This window comes from Rousettus aegyptiacus, unplaced genomic scaffold (genome assembly GCF_014176215.1).
Source record: "Rousettus aegyptiacus isolate mRouAeg1 unplaced genomic scaffold, mRouAeg1.p scaffold_m13_p_4, whole genome shotgun sequence".
NCBI classification, from domain to species: Eukaryota; Metazoa; Chordata; class Mammalia; order Chiroptera; family Pteropodidae; genus Rousettus; species Rousettus aegyptiacus.
This window is the reverse complement of record NW_023416307.1, coordinates 889,864-911,274: the sequence shown is the minus strand read 5'-3', so window position 1 is coordinate 911,274 and position 21,411 is coordinate 889,864. Positions and strand designations below refer to the sequence as shown.

The window sequence follows — 21,411 nt, the reverse complement described above, 5'->3', positions numbered from 1 at the left end:
CCGTCTGCACCTGCTGGGCTGCTGGCACCCCCTTCCCCATTCCGCCCGCCCCCACCCAGCTGGCACCCCTTTCCCCCTCCTTCCCTTACCCCCAGCCCAGCCTGCCTGGTCGGTCTCCGCCCTCGGCCCGCCAGGTGCCCCGGGCTGCCCCAGGGCGTGACGCCCAGCCCTGCGCCCAGTACCAAGATTGCCCCAGAGCTGCCGGAGCTGCTGCCGATGGGCGGGAGGGCAGGGAGCAGCGCCTGCAAGATGCACCCCTGGGCTGCCCGTGAGTGCAACCCCCTCCACGGGAGCAGGGTTGGGGACCGGGCAGGGGGAGAGTCGCTCATCAGGGTTCGGGGAGCGCCCCACTGGGCCAGGAGGCGGGGCTGGCGCTGGGGGGCTGGTCTTCTCTGCGACCTGGATCAGGAATTCGGGGAGTGAGTCTAGCTGGGTGACCCGGCTGGGGTTGCCTCGGGTTCCCTCTGCCTGTCCCATCCGGCCAGCTGGGGTGCATGGCAGAGGGGAGCAACAAGCGTGACATTAGGCTGGAAAGTAGTTACTGGGAGGGCACAGGCAGCTCCGGGACCCAAGGAGAGCCAAGAGGGGGCGGGGCGCCTTTCAGTCGCTTGCCTGCCTGTCTTCACAGGGTGCTCCGGGGTTCCGGGGTGAGCCACCCCGCCTGGGTCGCACACGCCCTTCCTGGCTTTGCTGTTTTCTTTCTGTCATCTGAGGGGCTGGATTCCTCTGGAAGCAAGGCAACGTATCTTGTAGAAAATCAGAAAGTTCTCTTTGCCTCATTTCCCCGTGTCTGGGTGGCAGGTCATCCTGAGGTGTTTCTTAGACCAACATTTCCAAGAGCTAGCACCTGGTCTTGTGGTCACGCTCTAGAGAGTTCTAAACACCACCTTTCCTGTTCCATTCCCAGACATGTTTTATTGTGTAAAATAGTCGTGCTTTCTATAAAGCCATTATTTATGAACGGTTTTTGGTGCCTCGCGTGGATTGTAGGATAGATGAATGGACTTCTACTTCAGCGATCATGGAAGAATTTTTCAGGATTTCTCTGCCGCACACCTATCACGTCACGTTGCAGGTTACTTAGTGGAAAGGCCACATGTTGTCAGCCCGCCTGCCCCCGCCTGCAACTCTTTCCCGCCCAGCCCCGTGATTCCCTCACGAGCTGTGAAGCCCTTTCCTGAAGCTTTGCTGTCACACCAGGGCGTATCTATCTGTCTGTGTGGTTGTGAGAAAAATCGCCACAGAAACTCAGAGCCACGTCACCTTCGATCTGAGGAGCTAAAGGTTCGGCACAGTTCCTGGAAGCAACATTTCCGTGGGTGCTTCGGTCACACACGAGGTCTGTCCCAGGCAGATAGCGCACGGGGGGACATTCGGACAGAACAGATGCCATGTCGAGCGACCGCCACCCTGTGCCCATGGCACAGTCCTCCTGGGTCCTCAGAATCAGGGTGTCGCTGCGTCAGCCTTGGAATGTGGGCCGCCTGGCCGACCCGTTCTGGTATTCGGCTGTGGCACTTTCTAGCCTTTCTGCCATGAAGCCTCAGTCGACAGGGCAGTGAGGACTGTGGACGCCAGGGCCCGCTGAGCCTGGAGCCACAGGCAGCTGAGTCCCCAGTGTGGCCTCTCAAGGGGGCGGCGGCGGGAGGGTGGGGTGTCTGGGGTGCAAGCTCAGCCACCTCCTGAGCGTGTTTGGCTTGTGTTGGCCAAGCTGCCAGTGACAAACAGCTTCCCCGTTCCACCTGGTCCTTGTCCCTACAGGTAGAAAGAAGTCCCACCAGTGGAAGTATATTCCTCTGGGTTCAGAAGTGCCCTGGTCAGGCCCCTGGGCTGGAGGGGTGTGGCGTCCCGAGCTGCCCCCACCTGTAGCCTGGCTCCCTGTAAGTGGGCTGGAGGATCACCTTCTTCTCCGGCGTCAGCCTCCAGGACCAGCCCGAGCCCCTGAGAATCTGCAGGTGGGAGAGGGCGGGACACACGCACGCAGGCACACGCACGCGTATGCACACGCAGGCACACACACACAAACACACACGCGCACTGATTGAGGGTCTCGGGGAGGAAGTCCACCGACTTCTGGCCCTTGCTCAGAACTGGCATTTGCTGCGTGGTGGGAGCTCTGGGAGGACATGTCTGTGAGCCGATGGTGACTTTATCGCCTTATGAGAGAAGGCCGGATCCTGGTTACAGAGTCACGAAGGTTCCTGGACTCCCTGGGCTTCCTCCCCTCCCCCCACTCCCAGGCTGCTGGACCCCGCCCACCAGGGCAGACCACCCAGGGTCCGACCAGCGGCCTGTGTCCCACCTGCTCTGCGGTCACCCCCAGGGACTGAGCTCCCGAAGCAGGTGTCCGGCCCACAAACGGGCTGGGCCACAGCTTACCAGGTTCTGCCTGCCTGCTCCTGTCCCTCGCCTCCTGTCCGCCAGGCCTGCCTCCCACTGGCATCTGAGATGCTTCCATGACCCGTGCACAGGCTGCAGGTGGCTCGCCACCAGCCCGTGCCCCCTCTGTGCTGCGGGACCCACCCTCCCACCCTGAGTGGCTCCGATTCTAGGTCTTGGCTTCTCCCAGCCACCACGGAAAACCAGGCCGTCCCCGGCCTGGAGGTGATCAGCTGCACCCCCTGCCCGACACAGGAACTTCACAGCCTTCTCAGGACCCCCTAAAATGTGCAGGGATGGGCGGTCACTGTCTTGCAGGCGGGCTGGCCCTGTCGCACGGGTCTACTCGGGAGGACCAGTGGGCTTTTTGTTCATTCGTTTTCTTCCCCGTGTCCTTGTTCATCTGGTGACAGAACCACGTCTCCCTTTGCGCCTGTCAGGCAGCTTCGCGTTCCCTCTCGGTCGCCTCCAGGCCGAGCAGCAGCTCTTTGCTCAGAGAGCTCGTGTGTGGCCAACAACTGGAAGGTCCTCTGAGAATTATTCTCTGTTGTGCCAACTTTTTTTTTTTCAGATGTGACATCTGGACGAAAGAGTCCGGCTGTCGTCTGACACACACAGGACAGAGCAGACTATGTTTCCCTTGAACCTGACGCGGTTCGTGCTGACCCTGGGTCTCCGGCAGTGAGGACACACTCTCACTGTGTGTACCCAGCAGCACTTTCGGAACAGCAAGCGGCCCAGACACTGTCCCAGGCGTGAGGGCACAGTCCTGGAGGGGGCGACCCTGGTGTGCCACACCAGCGAGGTGTGTGGAGGGCACAGGGGGCCTGTGCAGGCCACAGCCACATAACGTGCAGAGGGAGCCTTGAAAAAGAGGCGAGGGAGATGGCCGGCGAGTGCCCTGTGGCCCGGGGACACGGTGTGCAGCTGGGGAGGGCAGTGGCTACGGCAAGTCAGCGCGGCCACAGCACAGAGCACACGCAAGTTCCAGGAACGGGACCTGCCGCACCCGGGGTCTCACTCGTTTTCTGTGGGGGCTTCTCCCGCTTCCGGGTGTCCCTGCAGTCCTAGAAACTGCAGCGGCCGGACGGTCCAGGGAGTGGGAGTTGCGACAGGAAGCCACCTCTACATGACGTTCTAACGCTCTTAGGGACCCCGTGGCTTGGAAAATAGAAAAAAATTATCGACAGTTGAAATACGCACTTGAAAAAAGACGACATGGTCAAGGGGGCACGGAGGCGGCCAGGCCGCTCTGTGGCTGCCGGAGCTAACGGCGCTCGAGCACACGCGACGAGCACACGCGACGAGCACACGCGGACGAGCATGCACAAACGGGCACATGCGCACGGGCACATGCGCACGGGCGCACGCGACTAGCACCCGCGGACAGGCACACGCGACGGACTCGGGGCGCGGTCTGGGTGAACCTGGGCTCCTGAGGACAGGCCGGCTGCGCCCTGGAGGGGAACCCCGCAGACAAGCGGGAGCCCCTCGGGAGTGTGGGCGTCGCCGAGGGAGGACATGTGCAGGGTCCAGGACGGGCCGCTAGGAGGCGCTGGAGGCTCTGAGCAGCACCTCGGAGGCTGTGTCTCCAGAAACCAAAGGCTGCGCTGAGCCGCGGGCTGCACAGTGAGGCCTGCGGGCCGCTCGAGAGGACCGAGAGGACCGAGAGGACCGTGCTCTCCAGGCGTTTGGCCTGAGAGGGGCGAGAAGCGGGGCAGCCCCAGGAGGGCGTGGCGCCGGGCGGGGGTCCCTGCCCCTCCCCAACATTTTCCCTCCTCCTTTCCTTTCTCTTTCCTCCCTCCTTCCCTCCCCTGGAAGTCTCAGACACTTCCAGGAGCAGAGTCAGGGCTGATGGTCACTAAAGCCTGGGCTTTGGGGCCCAAAGCGGCTGTCGGGCGTGGGGACTCACGAGGTCACTGGATGGGTAGTTGACATCGGCCTCTGAGGAAACTCTAAGACCCAACCAACAGCACGCGTGAAAACATGTGTGGCCCGAACCCGGTCAGGTCGCTTTCCTGTAACCTGCTCCTGTCCACCTCCAACACCTGGTGTGGGTGGAGCCGGCCGAGCCGCTGAGGCTCCCCCAGCAGCCCTGGGCCCTCGCCGCCCTGCGCTCCCAACCCGGGAGCGTTTCCTCTTCCGAGCATCCTGCTTGCTGGCCCCATGCAGGAAGGCCGGTGGGGTGGGGGCGCCCGGCACCCAGCACCCAGCCTGGGCACCCACGCCGTCTTGTCTGCCGCCAGGCATCCAGAGGGCGGCGCTCTTCATGTTCGCCTCCGTGTGCACCTGGTACTCGGGGTACCTGCTGGTGGAGCTCATCCCCGACGCGCCCTTCTCCAGTGCCGTCCACAGCCTCCGGAGCTTCCGGGAGAGACCCGTCCTCCAAGGTCAGTGTCAGAGCATTGGCTCTGCCGCTCGGCTCCGGACTGGAAAGTGGGTTCCGGCCGCAGCTCCACCCCACTGGATGTTCGCCGTTGATGATGCTGAGGGGAGGAGGCAGGCGGAGGAACCATGACTCTTGTTTTAGTGCTCAGGTGGGCACGAGAGTGAAAAGGGGACTATATCACCGCGGCCACGCGGGCCTTGCGGCGAGGCCGACTTCATGCCGTTTTCAGCCGCGAGAGCAGGGGGCGCGCCAGGGGCTGCAGTTCTCAGCCACGGCAGCAGGGGGCGCTCCCGGGACTGTAGTTCTCAGCAGCGACAGCAGGGGGCGCTCCCGGGACTGCAGTTCTCAGCCGCGACAGCAGGGGGCGCGCCAGGGGCTGCAGTTCTCAGCCGTGGCAGCAGGGGGCGCTCCCGGGACTGCAGTTCTCAGCCGCGACAGCAGGGGGCGCTCCCGGGACTGCAGTTCTCAGCCGCGACAGCAGGGGGCGCGCCAGCGACTGCAGTTCTCAGCGGCGACAGCAGGGGGCGCGCCAGCGACTGCAGTTCTCAGCCGCGACAGCAGGGGGCGCGACAGCGACTGCAGTTCTCAGCCGCGACAGCAGGGGGCGCTCCCGGGACTGCAGTTCTCTGCCGCGACAGCAGGGGGCGCGCCAGCGACTGCAGTTCTCAGCCGCGACAGCAGGGGGCGCGCCAGGAGCTGCAGTTCTCAGCAGCGACAGCAGGGGGCGCGCCAGCGACTGCAGTTCTCAGCGGCGACAGCAGGGGGCGCTCCCGGGACTGCAGTTCTCAGCCGCGACAGCAGGGGGCGCGCCAGCGACTGCAGTTCTCAGCCGCGACAGCAGGGGGCGCGCCAGCGACTGCAGTTCTCAGCCGCGACAGCAGGGGGCGCGCCAGCGACTGCAGTACTCAGCCGCGACAGCAGGGGGCGCTCCCGGGACTGCAGTTCTCAGCTGCGACAGCAGGGGGCGCGCCAGTGACTGCAGTTCTCAGCCGCGACAGCAGGGGGCGCTCCTGGGACTGCAGTTCTCTGCCGCGACAGCAGGGGGCGCGCCAGCGACTGCAGTTCTCAGCCGCGACAGCAGGGGGCGCTCCTGGGACTGCAGTTCTCTGCCGCGACAGCAGGGGGCGCGCCAGCGACTGCAGTTCTCAGCCGCGACAGCAGGGGGCGCGCCAGGAGCTGCAGTTCTCAGCAGCGACAGCAGGGGGCGCTCCCGGGACTGCAGTTCTCAGCCGCGGCAGCAGGGGGCGCGCCAGGGACTGCTGTTCTCAGCAGCGACAGCAGGGGGCGCGCCAGCGACTGCAGTTCTCAGCGGCGACAGCAGGGGGCGCTCCCGGGACTGCAGTTCTCAGCCGCGACAGCAGGGGGCGCGCCAGCGACTGCAGTTCTCAGCGGCGACAGCAGGGGGCGCGCCAGCGACTGCAGTTCTCAGCCGCGACAGCAGGGGGCGCGCCAGCGACTGCAGTACTCAGCCGCGACAGCAGGGGGCGCTCCCGGGACTGCAGTTCTCAGCTGCGACAGCAGGGGGCGCGCCAGTGACTGCAGTTCTCAGCCGCGACAGCAGGGGGCGCTCCTGGGACTGCAGTTCTCTGCCGCGACAGCAGGGGGCGCGCCAGCGACTGCAGTTCTCAGCCGCGACAGCAGGGGGCGCTCCTGGGACTGCAGTTCTCTGCCGCGACAGCAGGGGGCGCGCCAGCGACTGCAGTTCTCAGCCGCGACAGCAGGGGGCGCGCCAGGAGCTGCAGTTCTCAGCAGCGACAGCAGGGGGCGCTCCCGGGACTGCAGTTCTCAGCCGCGGCAGCAGGGGGCGCTCCCGGGACTGCAGTTCTCAGCCGCGACAGCAGGGGGGACTGCAGTTCTCAGCCGCGGCAGCAGGGAGCGTGCCCAGGACGCCCTGACCGCCGGCACAGGTGCCCTCTGGCTGCACTCCAGCAGGGTGAAGTGTGATATGAGAACTGGGCACCGCGGGAAGCAAGCCAGGGTAACTGAGGCACAGAGCACTGAACCCTGAGGCCACCAGACAGGCCACCTGAGCTAGGGCCCTCTCCGCCTGCAGCCATGCTCATGGCCCCGGTTAGTACTCTTCATTTGCTCTGGCTCTGCTTAGTTAGTTATTCCTTTAAAACCTGCCGGCCTCCCAATGCCCTAGGCCATTGGCCCAGCTTTGCATTTCCTGAGTTCCCACCCCCAACGGAGCTCCCCTAGGGCTGGCCACCTCCTGACACTGCCTGTGGCCTCCCCACAGGTCCCTCTGTGCATTCAACCAGTGCTGGTGGGGCAGCTGTGTACCCTGACTTGGAGCTGGGGGTGCAGCGGAAAACAGACCACCTCCCTGCCCTCACGGAGAATTTTATCTAAAGGAAACTGTTGGATATTAGGGACCAATGAGTCCCAAGGGAAAGAAACCCAGGCAGGGCGGCTGGGCAGCGTGGTGGGCCGTGGTGGTGGGCGGCGGGGGTGAGTAGTGGGCGGTGGGTTAGCACTGGGGTGGGGCAGGTAGGGCGGAGGGAGGAGTGAAGGGGTGATGTTGGGGTACGCACCCCCCCAAGAACTGTGTTTCCTCCTGGGCCCGGAGGCGGGGGTCCACCCTCTTCCCTGGGGTCACCAAGAAGCTCAGCCCCGTCCGGCCCGTCCGGCGGCCCGCTCCGCCATTGCCCGGCGGTCGGCCCCCCCTCGGGCCTTCCCGGCCGGCCTCTCGCCTCGTCGGTGTCTGCTCCCGCGGGTGCGTGCTCACCACTCGGCTGGCTGTGCCTCGTGCCGTGGGCGCTCGACCTGCGGAGCACAGTCGTCCAGGAGACAGCCGCGTCCCCAGGCAAACCGCAGGTGTGACAGCCCTTTGTGACTTTTTTCCTGGGGACTCACAGCGGACAGTCCCCCCTGTGACGTGAGCGGGGAGAGCACTTGGTGGTGATGGAGACGTAGAGATGCACGGGGCGGGGTGCAGGGCAATGTCCCAGGCCAGCTGGGCTCACGGGCACGTCCCTAGTCCACCCCTGCCGCTGACCCCTCTGAAACAGGGGCGCTGGGCAGGACGGCTTCAGGGGCTGCAGCCTGGGGAAGAAGCTCGACGCCTCAGGCTTAAGGAAAATGAGAGGGGCCAGCCATGGCCAGAGAGGTCGGGGAGCGTGCACGCGCGCGTGTGCGTCCATGTGCATCCATGTGCGTGCATGTGTGTGCATGTGTGTGTGCGTGTGTGTCCACGTGCGTCCACGTGCGTGCATGTGCATGCATGTGTGCACGTGCATGTGCATGCGTGCACGCGCGTGTGTAAATGCAGAAGGTGGCCCAACACTCCACCGATGGCTGCACCGTTGGTCACCGGCACCCTTAGGCCCAAGCCAGCTTTCACTACAGTGACAAAACGCTGCTGCCGCCGAGGGTGTCGGCCCCGTGGCCGACCGTGAGCCGAGCCCGCGACGCCTCAACACTTGTCATGCCTAGCGAACGCCCTCTCCCATTTGCACATTCGTTATTTTAAGACAGAAGCAGATTAAATTAACGTTACGGGAGTCCCCAGCGTCCCTAACTGAAACCAGCAGCCCCGGCTCCACTCTCGTTTTGGCCCCAAGGCCATGGGACGTGCGGGTGCGTAGCAGAGCGGCCGTGCTCACAGTCACGCGGTGGGGGCGCCGACGGATCCTCGCACGAGGCTCACGGTCATGTCCTTGTTCCTGACAGCCCCAGCCCCCAAAAGGCAAAAATGTGACCACTGGACCCCGTGCCCCCCGAACAGCTACGCCTACCGGGCGCTCAGCGGCGGCGGCAGGAACAAGCCTGCCAAACTCTGCTTCGAAGACGAGCTGTGAGTACCGGCGTAGAGCGAAAGCGAAGCCGCCCCCCTCGCTCCCGTCCCTCTCTTCCGAGGCTGCAAGGGTGAGGCCCGGGCCTCAGGCAAAGGCTGGGGGCTTGGGGACGGGGCTGAGACTGCCACGCGCTGCTCCTCGAGAGGACGTGGATTGTCCCCTGTGTCCCCGGATCGAGCTGCCATTTCACAGCAGGTGGCACCAGCCTTAGTTTATAGCTTGTGCCCTTCTTTGAACAAGTGGCATAGCCCTTCGGAGTCGCGGGAACAGCAAGGTCCAGCTGACCCAGTTCCTTCGGTTCTGGGCTGCGGTCCTCACGGATTAAAGCAGGTGCCGTCTCCCTTTGGGGCCCATGCCTCCCAGATGTAGGTGTGCGTGGCTGCCTCACCTCGCTGCAGAGTTGATGGTGTGACGCCTAAACGCGTCCTGCACTTGGGACTGTGCTAGCCTAGCATGTTTCTCTGCCGGGGCTGCCGTGACGAAGCACACAGACCGAGTGGCTGAAACGCCAGGAATTCGTTCCCTCGATGTCTGGAGGCTGCAAGTCTGAGGTCCAGGCGTCGCCAGGGCTGGTTCCCTCTGAGGCTGCGAGCGAGAAACCGGCCCAGACCTCTGTCCTTGGCTCCCCTTCTCCCTGTGGCTTCGCATCGTCCATCACCCTCCGTGTGTGCGTCTGGGCCCGAATCTTTCCTTTTAAAAAGGACACCTGTCAGCTTGGAGCAGGACCCGCCCCACCCACAGGGCTCCTGTTACCCTCATCCTCTCTTTAAAGGCCCTGCCTCCAAATAAGTTCTCGTTCTGGGGTTCGGGGTGTTAGGACTTCAACTTTTGAATTTTGCCAGGACATAGTACAATCCACGACACCTATCTTAAGGATGCTCAGGTGACGTATGATTACCACAAGGAAGGGAGACAGGGCGTCCCTAACACTGGGGAAGAAGCCTCTTCTCGCCCTCGTCCAGAATGAGTTATTATCCTGTCTTTCGGTTTGGTCGAAATCCAGCATGTACACTACCGTGACTGTCAAAAGAAAATGCAGAGTTTTACTTGATATGGATATTTTATTGAGCGAGAAACAAACCGCTTGAGGACAGGTCGATTTCCAGACAGATTGAGAAGCTCAGCTCTGAATTCTCAGCTCAGTTGCCGGCACGGGACGCAGAGCGCCTGGTTTTCTGCCGTGATTTGTCACTGGAAGCGCACAGCCGCACGAGTTCACTTGCTGGCAACCCTAAGGGCCTGAGTTTCGAGTGAGGCCAGAGTCAGCATCTCAGAGAGCCCGGGACAGGCGTACCTTTTGGTTCTGTCACCGCGTCTGGTTTAGGGGTGTTGTCACGCCGTGGCCGGCAGTTTTGTTATTTCTTTTTAACGTGACTAAGGCCAAGGTTCTTCGTGACGGAAGCTGCCATGTAGGTGCTCACGCCCCTTGTCTTTTTGGCTTGTTGGTCATTGGCGTACTGGTTTCCGTGACATTTACCTTTGCCGCTGCAGTCGGAGGCCCCATTTCTAGGACGTGGTTCCTTCTACTTTCTCCGTGTCCTCCCCTGTTTTGCTGGAGCGCATCCCCCAGTCACATCCTGAGGAAGGAACAGAAGGAGAGGCAAATGTTTCAGCCTTCCTGTTTAAAATGTCTTCAGACCCCCTTTGCAATCCATCGATAGTCCGGCTGAGTATGATTTCCAAATTAGACATCGTTTCCACTTTGAATTTTGAGCTAACTGCCGAGAACTGAATCGCCCACCCCCAGCAGTGCCAGAGGGCGGTGGCCCCGACAAGCAAGCGTTCCTCCCGCCTCCATGCTCACGACGTGGTTGAGGATACGGTGAAAGATGGTGGTGAAGAGCTCATGCTAGACACATATTAGATGTCCCTCTCCCCGAGCATGTGTCCGAATTATAAGATTAAACGCAGTTTCCAGATGCCCCGGGGGACTGCGTCCATAGAAACTTGGGGGGCAGATGTGTGTGGAGCGAGTGTCGGGGTGACCTCTGAGGGAGCCGGGTCAAGCCGGTGCCTAGCTGCAAGGGGTCATTAAGCGACAATGAATGGGGCAGGGCTTCTGCCAGGAGAAGGTCTTACAGCCCAGCGAGGGCCGCTCGCCGCTCCTCAGAAGGGACGCCTTACACTGACGTTTATTTACATTTCAGGCTCATAGGAGAAAAGGCTGGAAATGTTGGGAGAGGAATAAACATTGCCATCGTCAATTGTAAGTTATCAAATATTTCCGCTCAAACTTCTCTAATAGCTCTGTGATGGGATTTTCAAAGGTACCTTAGGTTATCGATGATTTTTTTTGCACATAATTTAGTCTAGGTTTATGTTTTAATGCATTTTAAAAGTAAATATTTGTTCATTTTTACTATGCCTCACTTTACAAATTATTTATGGTTCCTACAAAAACAAACAAACAAACAAACAAACATAAGTAGACTCAATAAAAACGAAGGCGGGCCGGCGGAAAGCAAGGTTAAAACCACACACGCAGACCTGGGAGCACAGGCTGTCCTGGAGTTGAGTGTCACATCTGCTCTCAGATTCCTGACGGCCCAGCAGAGGTGACACCAGCAGCCAGTTCCTGCCGCTGTGTGACAGGAGACCTGTCGCAGTCTGGCCCCGCCTCTTAGGTCTGATAAAAGTATTCTGTTGCAGTTGCCACTAGGGGGCGTCCACAGTAAGAACTGCAGCAGGTCTGAGAAGGGGTTCCAGGCGGTGTCCCCATGAGCAAGCCGAATGCCCCATCCAGGGTCAGCGGGACTGTAGCCCCAGACAAAACGTGCCCGTATGATAATCCAGCAGGGAACCGAAAGTGCGAAGTAGAAAGGGCCGAGCTGGGGGCTCCGGTGTCTCTGTGGGAAGAGACAGGTGCCCCGGAGAAGTACAGAATCACATCTCACCAGAAGCATTCAGGAAGAAAGTTCTAGAGCAGCTAGGGAACCCTGTCTCTCTGACCAACACTGAAGACACCCTTTTGGGGAGGACGGCCCCTTAAATGGGCCAGGTCATCACGGCAGCCACGATTCCTAGAAGGAGAGAAGAAAGATGCCATCGTGAGACCCGCAGAGCCACAAACGCGCCCTGAGTCTGATGAACTTCCTCTTAAAAACTGTTCCTTCTATTTTCAGATATGACTGGGAAAGTGATAGCAACGCAGTATTTTGATATGTATGAAGGTGGTAAGAAAACTCTTTTCCTGTTAAAATTTTTATGAATTTTAAACAAAAATGTTGAACATTCTTATTTTGTCTACTCAGAAAATTGCCAGATGCTCATCTGAGTATTCTAGAATGGTCGTCCATAAGTCCTTAGTCTCTAATCTAGTTCATACGATAAAGTTTGAAGGCATCATCTAGAAAATTTCTTTTCTCTGATCACAGTTGTCCTGGATCTTCTCCTTGTGTGAAAATTAATGCAATCAGCAGCCAGCCAGAATGTCATCAGGATTATGCCGTGTGTCTGGATCCCGCTGGGTTGGGCACCCCGCTCCCGCGCCGTCCCCCCACGTCTGTGTGTCTGTGCGTCTGTGTGTCAGGCTATTCCAGCCCCTTGTGTTTAACACTGAGAGTCACTTAAAATGAGTCTCTGTGAAGATAATGGGGACGGGTAATAAGGAACGCCTGGGTGCAACTTTGTAGGAACGATGCATTTAACTTAAGTGTAACGATGCATTGAACTTAAGTGCAACTAACTTAAGTGTAACTATGAATAACAAACCCCAGTGGAGAATAGAGGGGGTCGAGATTAACCTTTCTCTCTCTTCCTGGAAGGCACTGGTAGGTCTTTCAGCGCAGACTTGCCTGGGCCAGGCCAGGTCTAGCCCTCTGTGGTCCCCACCTCTCTGTCTCGTACACCAGTGCCTGGGCTGTTCCCATCCAGCACGGCCAGCCACGCGGGGTCGGGCACCCTTCATGATTGCAGAGACCACCACGCACCAGCCACACCTCCGCCCGCCAGGCTGCCTAACTCGTTGCTGGTCTCAAGTTCAATCAAAGAACCTTTATGACCTGATCATGCCGCTCACCTCAGATGCTCCGGCCATGGAAGCCCAGTGGCCATTTACTAGTAAAGACCTAGAGAGCCATTCTCATGGCCGGGAGATGAGCTCTTGGCATCCGGGGACTCAGAGCGGACAAAGACGCCGGAGGCAGCACAGCACAGCATGTAGGGTGAGCGTCAGCTGGCAGCCACCCTAACTCTGGTTTGCATCGACCCGACAGATAACTCAGGATCGATGACGAAGTTCATTCAGGATGCTCCTGAGAAGTCCCTGCTCTTCATGGCGACCCATGATGATGGCGGCAGCAGGTGAGTGTGTGCAGCTTTGTCATGGCGATGGGGGGTGTGGGAAGAGCAGCCAGCTGGGTGGAGAGAGCCAGGCCTCCTGGGGTCCCTCTGTGCACCCTTGAGGGGAAAACAGGACCCCAAGGAGCGACACGCTTCTTGAAGAAAAAGGAAAGGAGATCACGACAAAGCAGACTACATTTCTACAAATGTGACCAGCTAGCAGGGCACATCGTACTGGAAGCCAAGGAAGATGTCCGGGTCGCAAATTGGAGCTACCACGGAGCATAGTTAGAATAGCACAGGCAGGAAGCCCCCCGTCCCCACACGGTGACACTTACAGAAACGCGAACTGAAACTGAGAAAATGTCTCTGAGGAGACACACACACACACACACACACACACACACACACACACACACACACGCAGTGCCTTGCCCAGGGAGAAGCTAAGCTGATCAAACTCAGGGCGTCTCCACCTGTGCCCTCCCAAGTAGGCCTGTGTCTTCGCCGCCAAACCACCAAGAACGTCTGAGCTCTTGTTTGCGTGACCTTGAATTTCCAGGATGAGGCTCCTGAACACAGCATTTTCCAAATTCATTTGACCTCAAATTTTATTTTTGTAATGGAGTTTCTTACTAGACTGAAGTTCTTTGACACATACTTAGAAAAACTCTGATGTAACTTGTTTTGAAAAGTCTGAACTCGTTTCTTTTCCTCTGGCCCCCTTCCTCGGCTTACGCTATGTGGCATCTCTGACCATGGTTGTAGTATTTTAGTTTTTTTAGGTTTCTTCTCCTTTTTTTGATAGACTTTTCTGAATATGAAAGGGATGGTTTTGATCTTCGATTTTATTTTCTTGTAACAACTTCGGCCGCCTTATTTTGTGGTCAGTAAACAACGAGTCATCAAGGACTGGAAATCGTGTTAGCTGAGTGTCAGGTGTGATTGAACCTGAGGACAGCAGGGCTTTTCAGAGCTCAGAGTTAAAGCTCTGTGCCCAAAATTGAGTCTTAACGAGCCCTGGACGGGGTCACACGTTTCGCTGGAAATCTGACATACTCAGCAGCGTGAGTGCTGTGTTCGTCCTGTGTATAGCCCAGGAGTGACCAGCACCGTGTGGCACACGGGAGTCCCCACTCGAGACGCTCTCCCCTTTGCTCCCCAGACTGAATCTGGAGGCCAGAGGGGCCGTAGAGGCGCTCGGCAGTAAGGAAATCAGGAACGTAAAATTCAGGTCCAGCTGGGTGTTCCTTGCAGCAAAAGGCTTTGAACTTCCCGCCGGAACCCAGAGGGAAAAGGTGAGTGGTAGCGGCCGTTCTTTTTAAGTAGAGTCAACATACGATGTTACATGAGTTTCAGGGGTACGATCCAGTCATTCGATGTTACATACCTTACAATGTGACCACCACATGGCTGTCTCCAATCACATTTCCGGGCAGGCATGTGCCACGCGGGGCCAGCTGCAGGTGGCCGTGGGGGACCACGCGCTTCTGCACTCAGGGTTCTGTGCCTGAGGGTCCTCATTCCAAAGGCTGGGAAGAGCCACAGCTTCCACCCCGCAGGGGCGCGATGGGCCCACATTCATCACGTGAGGGTTGGACACCTCCTCACTGGATCGGCAGCAGAAAGGCACTTGACCGGAGTTTCAAGTATCAAATTGCTTTAGAAGTGGAAGGGTCCGAGCGAGCTATTGGTGTTGATTTTCTGTCACACTGCAGCCGTAGCTGACACCGTCTGTCCCAAGCATCTTCCCTCTGCTCTGTCTGGGGACAGTCACAGTATTTCCCGTAAAGGCGATTCCGATTGACCGAGCCTGCCCACGTGAAGCGCTTCAAACAGGGCGGGCACCGAACGAACCCTGGACAAACGCAGCTTTCGCCGTAGGTGTTGCCGTGACCTGTCGCACGATCCATTTGAAGTCCCTTCTGTCCTTTCTTTATCGATGAAAAGTAAACCACAAAAGGATGAAGTTCTGACGCATTTACGTAGCCCTCTGTGACGGTTCCAACTCAGAGCTGGCACGATGTGGCAGGACCCATAATCTGATGCTTCTGGGGACGATGGCACAGCCTCTCTGAGAGAGTGCTGTTCTCCTGGAGCCGGTGCTGAAACGCGGGGCTCAGGAGAGGAGGGAGGGCGGGCCAAGGCCCAGGGGCGAGGGCACCGCCTGTCAGTCCTGTGGGGAGAAGGGCCTGCCTTCCACAAGCCGGAGGTTCCCTGGGGGCAGAGAGCCAAATGTCTGCCGCAAGCGGCGTATGACCTCGGGCTGAGACGTTTGCCCCGGTCCCCTCCTGGCTCCGTCTGGCACAGTGGGAAGGACGACCGACAGAAGTGGGTGGGCGGCCGGGCCTCTCCCTGTTGGCAGGATCTCACCAGGTGAAGGAAACGCATGACCCACACCCGCGGGAAGCCCTAGAGCCACCCCGATGCCCTCTGTCAAAGCCCTTTGAGGCTGGGAATTCATAGTTATTTTAGCATGCGTCTAAAAAGCCTGTTTTCTCCTTGTAACTCCCACATTCTCCCATAGCCAGGAAGCCAGTCCCACAGAGTTTGTCAGGAGCGTTTACCCAGGGCTCTCACCCAGACCACTGATTTCTGATGATCGGGTCTGGACGCCCCATGTCCAGCTGAGATCCGGCCCTGTGGGCTTGTCCTAATGAGTGAGGCATTCCCTGGGCTCTGGGTCGTGGTGCTCCCTGGGCCACCACTGCCTGGCCCTGCAGGGGGTGAGATGGAGCTTGATGTCTAGCATTGGGTCAGCAGGAACCACGTGTGATCCCACACATAGCACATCGCCTCTCTGGGCTTCAGTTTCCTGATCTGGGCAATGACGCAGAAGGTAGGTAATTCTTCAGGGCCCCGTAGCTGTGGCTGGGCGTGCACTCCAGGTGCCCTTGAGTTTCCTAGGCCGACTCCATGTGGCAACACAGGTCACCTTCTCCACCTCTTGTACACCACTCTGCCTGGCCACGTGGTCTTGGGCAAGTTACTGAACCTCTCTGTGCCCCAGAGGCTTCCCCCGTGAGAAGAGGATGAGACGGTACCTGTCCAATCGGAGCCAGCAAGGACTAAGCGAGAGCAACAGGAACTCGGGGGGTCGGCGAGGACCTCGGCGGGGAGCCCTGTGATCGGAACGGCCGGGCCTTTCCAGCACGTGCTCTGCTCTTCCCCACAGGGCCACCCAGCTGTCCTCCCACCCCGCACCTCCGAGGTTCACAGAGGGTGGACCCATGGCTTCGATTTTCATGAGAAGGTGGCAGCCCGCCCCATGCGCACGTCCAAACACCCACTGGCTTTTCGATAGAGACTGACCAGCTCGTCCCAAAATTCACATGGAAATTCAAGGGACCCGCATAATGAAAACAATCTTGAGAAAGAACAAAGCCGGAGGACTCACACTTCCCAATGTCAAAACTCACTGCACAGCTACAGTGATCGTGACGGTGTGGCACCGGCCTAAGGCAGATGTGTCGACCGGTGGAACAGAATCAAGTCCAGAAATAAAACCACACTTTTCTAGTCAAGTGGTTTCAACAACCACTTAACGGGAAATGAGAAGTCTTTTGACCCCGTGGTGCTGAGACAACTGGCCGCCCACATGCAAGAGAATGAATTCAGACCCCCACTTCATGCCGTGTATGGAAATGAAGTAAAAACGAGTCAAACAGCTGTCCGCGGGAGCTAGAACCGTTAAACCCTTAGAAGAAAACGTAGCCACAGAAGTGACCTTGAAATAGGCAATGGTTGCTCAGATATAATGCCAAAAGCACAGGCAACAACAAAAAAAGATAAATTACATTTTATGGTAATTTAAAGCTTATGTGCATCAAAGGACACGATAAAAAAAATGAAAAAATAACCCACAGAATGGGAAAAACTCTTTGCAAATAAAGAACTTATACCCAGAATATGTAAAGAATAATAAACAACAAATGACCCGATTGAAAGTGGACAGAGGATCTGAATAAACATTTCTTCGAGGAAGAGATACGGATGGCCAATAAGCACATGAAAAGATGCTGATCGTTAGCCATCAGGAACACGCGAACACAAGCCACAGTGAGATGCCAGCTTGCTGTCGCCAGGGTGGCTATGACGAAAAAGACGTCACGAGAAGTATTGACGAGGAGGCAGAGAATCTAGAGCCTTCCCACCCCGCCGCAGGAGATGGCATCATTCAGCTGCTCTGGGAAACAAATCCAGCACTTTCTCAAAAAGGCATGCGGCTATCACATGACCTCGCGGTCTCACTCGTAGACGTCCACCCAGGAGACTCAGAACACGTGCCCACACAAAAACGTGTGCGTGAACCCACCTAGCAGCACCAGGCGTAATAGCCAGAAAAGTGGCTACTCGTGGATAAATTAATGGATAAAAATATATATATATAAAAATAAAATGTGGTACAGCCACACACGGGAATGTCATTCAACAACATAAATAAATGAAGCGTGGATACTTGCCACAAGGGGCAAGTAACATGCTAAGTGGAGAAAACACAAAAGGCCACATGCTATTCACGTCGCTCATGTGAAATTTTCAGAGTAGACCAGAGCCGCAGAGACGGACGGCAGACGAGGGGCGCCTGGGGCTGCGGGGCAGGGGCCGCGAGATGAAAATGTCCTAAGATCGATTGCGACGGTTGCATGTCTCTGTGAATACACTAAAAACCACTAAATCACACACTCCGGGCGAAGTGTACTGTATACAAATTACGTCTCAGAGCTATTATATAAAAAAGGATATAGAACGAGAATTCCAAAGTGAAGAATGCGTATTATCCTTTTTTGGCATTGAGTTAAAGTGCTCCGTTACTTGTGAAAGGTTGAGCGCATAAAGGACTGAACACACCTGTGCTGAGCTAGGAATTCTGCAGTTACCCTCAAAAAAAAAAAAAAAAATAGCCCTACTGCCAAGAATTGAAAACCAAACATTGGAGCTCTGCTGGCCAGTACAGCAGCCGCTGGCCAAATTCACATTTACATTTGACTTTATTAAAATTGAATGGAATTTAAAATTCAGTTCATCCGTCACCCTAGGTACATTTCAAGTATCGATAGACTAACATGGCTTGTGGCTACCCTATGGGACAGTGTCGACCACAGAATCCTTACAGCATCACAGAAAGTTCTGGAATTGCATCAACAGCTGGTTCAAATAGCATTAAGAAGCCCACTGAGAGGAAATTGTGGCCCCAGTGTGGGCTGGAGCAAACTCCGTTCTAGGGCATGATTCTCATTACAGGACTTTGGTCGTAGCTGACACGTTAAATATTTGTTGGTTAACGAATAATCATCTCTTCTTTCCTTTACACAGATCAACCACTCTAATAAAGCAAAGAACAGGTATTCGGGCTGGCCTGCAGAGGTACAGATAGAGGGCTGCATACCGAAAGAGCCACACTGATGTTGAGCAGCCTTAATAAATGTGTTTTAAAAAACAAAACAAAACAAAACAAAAAACAAACAAACAAAAAAACAATAGGCAAATGCGTCATGGAATGGCCCGCGAATCTTACGCAGCCGTCACTGCCGACATGGGGGGTTTGTGTCAACCCGCCAGTGTTTGCTAGTTGTGCAGAATCTTGGGCACATGGTGCTTTTATTCCAACATTTACATGGCGGCAATATTAACCGGCAGGAAGGCTGAGATGAGCGGAATTGGAAATCGGTAAAGAGAACGGGGGCGGTGCAGGGGCGGGAGCGGTGGGGGGGGGGGGGTCATCCCGGAAGGGAGGGTCGGGGGAGGAGCCGCTGATGCCCCGGGTGGAGTTGTTCTGGAATCAGGTCTGAGTTTGACCCGCGGTCCAGACAGGTCTGCATAGAGAAAGCTTTACCCCATTCTCGCCAAGCCGCCCTCCTCTCCCGTCTCCTGGGAGGGTGAGGGGCGGTCAAAGCGTGTGGCCAGCCTTGTGAACGTGCCCTTTCGTCACCCAGATTTAGGCGCCTTCCGCCTTCTGCCGCCAGGCGCCAGGGCCAGGCGAGCGGGGAGTGCACGCAGCCCGCCTCGCCACCCGGGCGGGCGCCGCTCCAGCGGCCGGCCCCGGTTTCATAGGGTGGGGAGGGGCTGGCCTCTGGAGGACAGCTGTGCAGCCTTGCCAGGAGACCCGTCATCGGGGACACGCAGCCCAGAAGCCCACGTGCGGAGCGGCGCGCCCTGAGATGCCTCTGATCCCAGGTTAAGGTAATCGAGTCACTGCCAAGTGCCCAGGCTCCCCGTCTTGTGAAGCCCGGCCCGACGCGGAGCGAGGGGGCTTCGATGGCAGGTTCGTGTTGCTTCCCTGAGCCTCCGGTTCCGCATGTGTAGGACGGAGGAATCGGGACAGATGGACGAGCTCGAGCCTTTACCAGCAGCGCGCATCAGAAACGCGGGGGCAGGGCGTCCCGAATCTCAGCGTCCTCGCCCCCCAGACCTCGGGGGCCACCGCAGGGTTGGGCTCTCCTTCGGCTCACCCGTGGGCACCCGGTCCGCTGTGGCTGGGCCCTGGGACTGGGAACCGGGCCAGAGGAGGGTTCCCCACAGGCAGGGAAGCCGGAGATGGCGGAAACCCTCGCCTTCCCCCAACAACGCAGAGCCCCTGCCAGCACGTGATGCGAGACCCGCTCCTCGGAGGCGGCTGCCAGGCCCGGCCGGGGGCACGTGCTCTCACGAGATGGGAAAGCACGTGGGAGCCACACACGCGGTGACCGTGCGTGAGCAGCCGATCCACGCTCAGCGCCACGGAGGAGGGGCCTGTGGCCTCCTGCCCCAGACCGCGGTCCCTCGGGGATCCGGGTCCCCTCCCTGCAGATGTCCCCCTCCCCAATGCATGGCATCTTGGCTCAGGCGCCAGTGTGAGCTACATTCTGTGCCCCCGCAATTCGCAATTCGACAGTTGAGTCCTAACCCCAGCACCTCAAAGTGTGGCCTCATTTGGAGAGAGGGTCTTGGCAGGCTGAGTAAGTTAGAACGAGGTGGCCCCCGGCTGGCCTGGCCTGCCTTCGTGCAAAGGGGAACTTGGGACATGACGCGGAGAGGCCATGTGCAGACGAAGGCAGCACGAGGGGACAGGCCGCGAGGAGTCCAGCTGGGCGCACCCGCCCCGCCGCTGAAAAGCAGCAGGATGTGGCGTAGGCAGCGCCCCAGCTGCCAGGGCCGGGGGGACGCGGGGCTGAATGGGGAGCACAGAATGTTTAGGGCAGGGTGGCTGTGACGCTACGCCGTGGACACGTCGTCACACATGTGCCCAAACCCGCAGAACGCACGACGCAGAGAGTGAGCCCCCCTGTACGCTGTGGGCTCCGGGACGCGGCACCTGCCGCTGCAGGCTCATCAACGGTGGCATGCGCACCCTCTGTCACAGATGTCGACAGCAGGGCGGGTCGTGTGTCTGCGGGGTCGGGGCGGGCGCGGGGGCTCAGTGCCTTCAGCTCGGTAGTGCTGTGAACCTGACCTAAAAGAGTAAAGACCGTTGAAAGAGAGAGAGAGAGAAGAGAGAAGAGAGAAAAGAGAAGAGAGAGAGAATGAGAATGAGAATGAGAGAGAGAAAGAAAAGAAAGAAAGGAAGAAAGGCGAGCCACCAGGAAGAACAGACCTGCGATGGGCAACGAGCCCGCTCCAGCCCCAGCGTCTGTGGGGCGGGGCCGGCAGGACCGTCCCCACAGCCCTCCCCACCCCCACGGAAGCAGCTGCGCCCCGCAGACAGGGGCCTCTAGCTTCCTGCCCTGGGGGGAGGCGAGACCCGTGGGACCTTTCCTGATCGCTATCAACAACCCTCTTATCGTCTTATCGCCAAGATCCCTGGACTTTTCACACCACTAAACGAATAATAGCCTTGTTCCTGAGTGTGGAGCCGGTGTCCAGCTGAGACACTCCCACCCCTGCGTGGCCTTTGTCTCCTGCCGGCCCCCAGCCCAGTCCCCAGCAGGCACCATGCAGGACGCCTGCCACGGCGTGCCTGTGCCCAGCCAGCAGGGGCTGGACCCCCCATTCGTCACTCTTGGCACCTACTGTGCTTCGAGGGTCACCAGCATCACCCCCATTGGAGCAGGTGGGGCCCAGAGAGTGAGGAGTCAGTGGGCTTGCGCCCCGACGTGCACACGCTGTCGGAACATCGGAACGAGCACGCAGAGAAGACCCATGGCCCGTCCCCCATCCACGGGACGCCACGGTGCCCTCCGCTTCACTGAGGACACGGACCGGAAGGAGAGGCCCCCGAGGGCGGCGCGCTCCGGCGCCGATGGCCGGGGCTGCGTGGCCGCACAGCGCCGAGTGCTGGCCTTGCGCTTCCGTGCAGCTGACCCTGCTCCTTCCCAGGGCTGGTCCCCATCTGCCAGCGGCAGGGACCCCAGGGTGGAACTCTGAGTCTGCGGGTGACGCCGGCGCCTCCTGGAGAGGCCGCTGAGCTGAGCCTCCTGGGAAGGAATGGAGGGTCCCCCAGCCGTGGCCGCTGCCTCCGCATGAGCAGGCATCGCCCCCCGTCCAGCTTCGAAGAGGCCTCTGTTAAAAAACAAAAAAGAAACAACGGGCCCCAAATGGAGTCACTTGTACTAAACCCACGTCACCAAGCCGAGGCTCGGTCCC

At 58.6% G+C, this 21,411-nt stretch overlaps 1 protein-coding gene across 1 annotated transcript; it reads left to right on the top strand.

Annotated features, from left to right (window-relative positions):
- The first annotated feature begins 247 nt into the window (after positions 1-247).
- Positions 248-18,474, top strand: FAM3B (FAM3 metabolism regulating signaling molecule B). Its single transcript, XM_016121803.2, has 8 exons — positions 248-268; positions 4,626-4,769; positions 8,444-8,567; positions 10,716-10,774; positions 11,691-11,741; positions 12,783-12,870; positions 14,015-14,147; positions 18,166-18,474. Exons 1-8 carry the CDS (start codon positions 250-252, stop codon positions 18,253-18,255), a joined length of 708 nt encoding a protein of 235 aa, XP_015977289.1. The 5' UTR covers positions 248-249; the 3' UTR covers positions 18,256-18,474.
- The last annotated feature ends 2,937 nt before the right edge of the window (positions 18,475-21,411 follow it).

Coding starts and splice junctions, on each gene's coding strand:
- FAM3B (XM_016121803.2), top strand. Junction 4,770..8,443: donor GGAGAGACCCGTCCTCCAAG/GTCAGTGTCAGA, acceptor TGTTCCTGACAG/CCCCAGCCCCCAAAAGGCAA. Junction 11,742..12,782: donor TTTTGATATGTATGAAGGTG/GTAAGAAAACTC, acceptor TCGACCCGACAG/ATAACTCAGGATCGATGACG.